The sequence below is a fragment of the Alosa pseudoharengus genome, unplaced genomic scaffold (assembly GCF_046254945.1).
Source record: "Alosa pseudoharengus isolate Yale_2024_CS ecotype anadromous, Long Island Sound unplaced genomic scaffold, YU_APseudo_1.1 YU_APseudo_1.1_scf_20, whole genome shotgun sequence".
Classification (NCBI taxonomy): domain Eukaryota; kingdom Metazoa; phylum Chordata; class Actinopteri; order Clupeiformes; family Clupeidae; genus Alosa; species Alosa pseudoharengus.
Window position 1 is genome coordinate 26623055 of NW_027468664.1, and position 5000 is coordinate 26628054.

Consider the following 5000-nt stretch of genomic DNA (forward strand, 5'->3'; position numbering starts at 1 on the left):
AGAAAGGTTTTGGAATCACAATAAATGTTTAAAGGGCAGCATAATTTAGCAACAATAAACTGAGCACGTGGCATTCCAAATATCAATAAGCCATGATATGAAATTGCCTTTCTTGATATGTTGTTGTAGATTTCTTATACACTACACTAGATGGACTTATACAATTTAGTTTGATATTCAACAGAGAAAAAATAGCCATTGAAAGTCGTTACCCGATGTGCATGTCCGGAATAGATAAGGCGTGGTATAGCCAGGAGGTTTTCTGTTGATTTCTACAGCTCATTCCTCACGAAACCAACATGAGACTGCGAGTCTGAGGTTAGCAACTAAACAAATCACTAGCTGGATATTTTCCACCCTAATACAATTTGGATAATGTGATTTGAGGTAAGAAGAAAATAATCAACTCTCACACAGGGCTCATTGGACACATGGAGAAAATAACCCGGCGCTTGGAAAACCACAAGATATGAGTCTCACATGGACGAGGTTTGAGGTTCTCTTAGTAGGCTAGCCGAAACGGCTCGGATCTGGCCTTGCTCCGGCGCTGTGCATTTCACAATCTGAAAAGTAGAAGTTCTGTCTGGGGTCAGGAGTTCCATAGAAAGATGTTAAAAGAGACCCACTGTAGGCCTGTGTGTTTAAGGAACTGACTTTTTACTCAGAGTTAACCTTGAACAGCTGAATAGATTTTCCTGGATATGATGATCAAATGCACTGTGTGTGTGTGTGTGTGCCTCCAAGTCTTGTCTTGCAAATTGATTTGTTTAGCAAATCACTTGCCAAAAGAGGACAATAGGAAGGCCTTGCAGTGATAAGTATTTAAGTGCATTCTTCAAGAGATTATTGAGATATAGTGAAATTAAAACAAAGTCGGTCTTGGTTGTGCTTTTACTAAGGAAAATATTTATTTGCTTTGAAAAGGAAAAAAAGGACAAAAATAAAAAAAAACATAAAACCACCAAAGAAGATAACAGAGGTTAAAGTGGAACCATTTTTGTGAGCTTTTTTTGTCTGGGTGGTTTGGTTTGTGAAAACAGCGGTAGGGAACACAGTGAAACCACTTCAGCCGGGACCAATAACATCATTACAAGCCTCGCTGATGTTTTTATGGCCACGGCCAGGTCTGCCGTGGCTAAAGACCACATATCGCTAACACTCTAAGCAACCAGTGCTCCAGAACGAAGCCTACACTAGTGAGAGCAACGGTCAAGAAAACATGAAAACAACAATGATAATAAAGGCAGACTTCCCGACTTCTAGATGAAACAAAGTCCTAAAAATCCCTCTCATTTGACAAAATAGCATAGATACATATGGTACTGTTGTTACTGTTATGAGCAAAAAAGAATAAAATTGAGCACTGCTATTCAAAGAGGAGGAGGGGGGAAAGAGCGAATAAATAGCTAAATCAATTTCTTTGGGTTTATAGAGAGCAAGAGAGTTCAGTCCAGTTCAACACCCACTCCATGGCTGTTTATATCCCCGATGAAGAGTGTGTGTGTGTGTTTGACAGTGCATGTACGGGGGAGGGGTGCTGTGGTTTGTGTAGTTGTGTAGGTGTTTAAATATCTGGGCCAGTGAATCCCAGTGAAGGCCGGGTAGGCGACGCGCTCACCCTAATCGACCCAGGTCGAAAAAACACCCGAGGGGGCGGTGAGGTGGGGACAGGGGGCACTGCTGTCCGAGCCCCCCAGAGAGGTCAACCTTTCCCAGGCATCGCCTTGTGGGAAGGCTCTGGAGCACAATGGCTCCATAGTGCTGATGTATCATACAACCCAACTCAACGCCTAGACTGCCTCAATTGGCTCACATCTCCTTGTAGATATTACGAGCAGAAATACACATCCATTGCCCAGACATAGTCTTAGCTACAGTCTTTTTGAAGTTCATTGGGCTGTCCTATAAAAGAAGTCTTATAGGTTCTGTTACAAGTCCTAAAAAGAACCAAACATGAACTTCCAAGGGTTCAATTCAGACCCCAATAATAAAGCCTTTTAGAACATCCAATAACTCTCAGCATTAAAAAACTAAATTTACAGAGAGAGAGAGAGAGAGAGAGCAAGTGGGGAAAGCTGTAGGAGAACTCTTGGGAGCGCGTAGTACTAGGAGCCGTGCTCATTCTTAAGTCGGCTCGGGCAAGATGGTGCAAATTTCACGGCAGAGTCGTTACACCTCTGCTCCGTGTCCCGGTACTCAATGTTTTAACACTGGGGATGACATTACAGACCTACAGGTGTCTGTCCTCAGGCAAGGGTTAGTGGGAGGTAAGGGGGTGATGAGCTTGGTGACAGATGCTTCGCCAAGTGTGAACACATCCGCTGGTCTGAATTATTTAGGAAAGGGGATCTCTGCTTCAGTGATCTCAGAGAGGATTTGGAATTGATGATTGGTGGTGTTTTTTTTTCTGGGGGTGATCTCTTTAGGCTAATAGCATGCTTGTCCCTTTAACAGTGCAGAGAATCTCCTAGTCAACTACAATAATCAGTTAATCTTTGAAAAATAGAGTGCCCAGCCCCCATCCTCCACCTCAACAAAACTAAAAAGGACAGAGAGATAAAGCATCTCAAAACATTACACAAATAAGAAACCAAAAAAAACAAAAACAGATGCAACAAAAAGTGACATAAAATTAAGTATCAAAACATGATATAATGATGAAATGGAATAAAAAATACACATTTGTTTTTTCTGTTCTTTTTTATCTTGATGCTTGAGTTTCGTTTTTTTAAATAAAAGAAAAACACAGACATCTATACTTAAACATTAGGGTTGAGGGGATTTATAAATACAAGGGGAGCCCAGACAGCAGGGGGCGACGTTGAGCCAGGCCAGCAGAGCAGAGCAGAGCAGACCTCCTCAGGACGTCTCGTTCACTGTCCTCTCCAGCTCGAACACTTTTGTGCTGTCGTTTGACCTCTGCTCCACTGATCTGAAAGGGGAAGCACAATCTCATCGTCACTAACTAACTCTATAATCTATCGACAGTCACACGATTAGAGTATGCTAAAACTCACTGATTCAATTAATACATGAATACTGTCATTCACTGAGGACGTCTCTAACAGAAACGCAAACGTAATGATACAACTATAAATGATCATTTAACAATTTAAAAAGATAAACATTTTGTATGTAAAGCATTGTAAAGTTTTGTCTTACTAACTAAGTCCAATAGGTCTAGTTGGACAAGTTGACCGACCCAAGAACTACAAAACCCCTCCACCCCACCCCAACAGGCCAGGTGAGGCAAGCTTACCTGTGTGTGTTCAGGTCTATAAGCACAGCTGTTTTCTGTGTGCTGTGTGTGTCGTTGCTGTGTAGGAATTCTGTCTCTTCTGCTTGCGTGTGAGCTTCGTGCTGCTCCTGAAGATGCTGTTGCTCCTGACGCCAGGTTGCCATGACGTCCATCTGCGCGTCCCACTCGGGGTACTCTCCACCCAAACCAGCTGGGTGGGACTCGTCCATCATACCTCCGTGGTCCTCATAGGACAGCAGGCTTCTGGACTTCACTGTGGACGACAACAACAAATATACATTAGCACCAATATATAGATAACAACAATTAGCATAAACATGGACTTCACTGTGGAGGACAACAGCAAATATACATTAGCACCGAAACATACACAGACAGACTACAACAATTAGCACAAACATGGACATTAGGGGACAGGAGACTCCCAACACTTCACTATAAAGAAGAAGATGTAAAATATGACTGAATTCCTGCAATAATATGTAGAAGAGCACTACGCTGAAATGCGTCTGCAATAAAATGAATTTATGCAAAGTGCTGCCTTTTCTCCCTTCTTCTATAAAGTTCCAAATTGGGTCCAGCACTCTAAGAAACGAAAGTATATAGTATACTCTTTTGATCCCATGAGGGGGGGGGGGGGGGGCTGCTATGGTGCAACTGGCTACAATGTTCATACCATGTTTGTGTCCAAGTGCCCACAGCGACCCAGGTTAGAGTTTAATTTCCCGATTCCACCCTATCACTCTCTCCCACTTACTTCCTGTCACCGTCCAATCCAAATAAAGGCTACAATATAAATATATAAAGAAACCAAAAAGTGACTGAGTGAAGCCCGCTCCTATTCCCCATGTTTCCCACTATGATAAGTAGACCATAAAGTGTATACAAAAAGATTATTTAGACAATCATCAAGCGCTTACACCCATAAGAGACTGAGATGAGTTGTAAATAGCAGCATAAGAGAAGACATTACATTCTCCTTCAGGCCATGCGCATGACAAGGCATGACTGGTTGAGCTGACCATCACCCGTCATTTTGGTCAGACAAGCAACGTCAAACCCACCACCCATTCGAAACCACAACTTTGTCAAGTCATAGTTAAAAATACATAACTTGCACAACTGGTATCGGTTTTAACGCACATGCACACGTACACACGCACACATGCTTAGTGGTGGAGAGAGGCCTGTCGATGGGCTCTTTTTGAGAGTGTGCTTTACAAAACACAATGAGGGTCGGTCGTGGCAATGAGAGAGAGAGAGAAATATAGAGAGAGGGGCTGTACTGGGAAACGAAAGAGATGAGCAAGAAAGATTGAGATTGAGTGGAAAAGAAAAGGACAAATGGACAAAAGGACGCATACAATGAAGAGAGGAAGGGAAGAGAAAAGAAAGAGAGGAAGAGAAAGAGAAAGGGAAGAGAGAAAGATGTCAGCAGAAACCTGAAAGACAGCAGGAGCAGTTTTCATACAGCATGTGTGTGTGTGTGTGTGTGTGTGTGTGTGTGTGTGTGCCAGAGAGAGAGAGAGAGTGAAGGAGAAGGAAAGAAAGAGAGAGAAAAGAAGAGAGAGGGAGAGGCTCCAGAGATGTCTGATAATGGATTAATCCCACAGCTCGTTAGCTGCAGCCCAGTCGTGCCACCGGTTAATGACTCTGAAGAGGCGGCACTCAAGCGATGTCTCAGCATCTGCAACATGCCTGCGTGTGTGTGATTAGTGTGTGTGCGTGTGTGTGTGGCTCT

The 5000-nt window shown here is 43.0% G+C and overlaps 1 protein-coding gene across 1 annotated transcript in view; it reads right to left on the reverse strand.

Moving 5' to 3' along the window:
- Positions 1-883: 883 nt before the first annotated feature.
- Positions 884-5000, reverse strand: part of creb3l2 (cAMP responsive element binding protein 3-like 2) — a 38755-nt gene continuing 34638 nt past the window's right edge. The window contains exons 11-12 of the mRNA XM_076296973.1: positions 3260-3512; positions 884-2932 (exon numbers count right to left, since the gene is read on the reverse strand). Of these exons, the coding sequence (XP_076153088.1) occupies positions 2860-2932; positions 3260-3512 (326 nt within the window). The 3' untranslated portion in view covers positions 884-2859. The remainder of the gene's footprint in view (positions 2933-3259; positions 3513-5000) is intronic.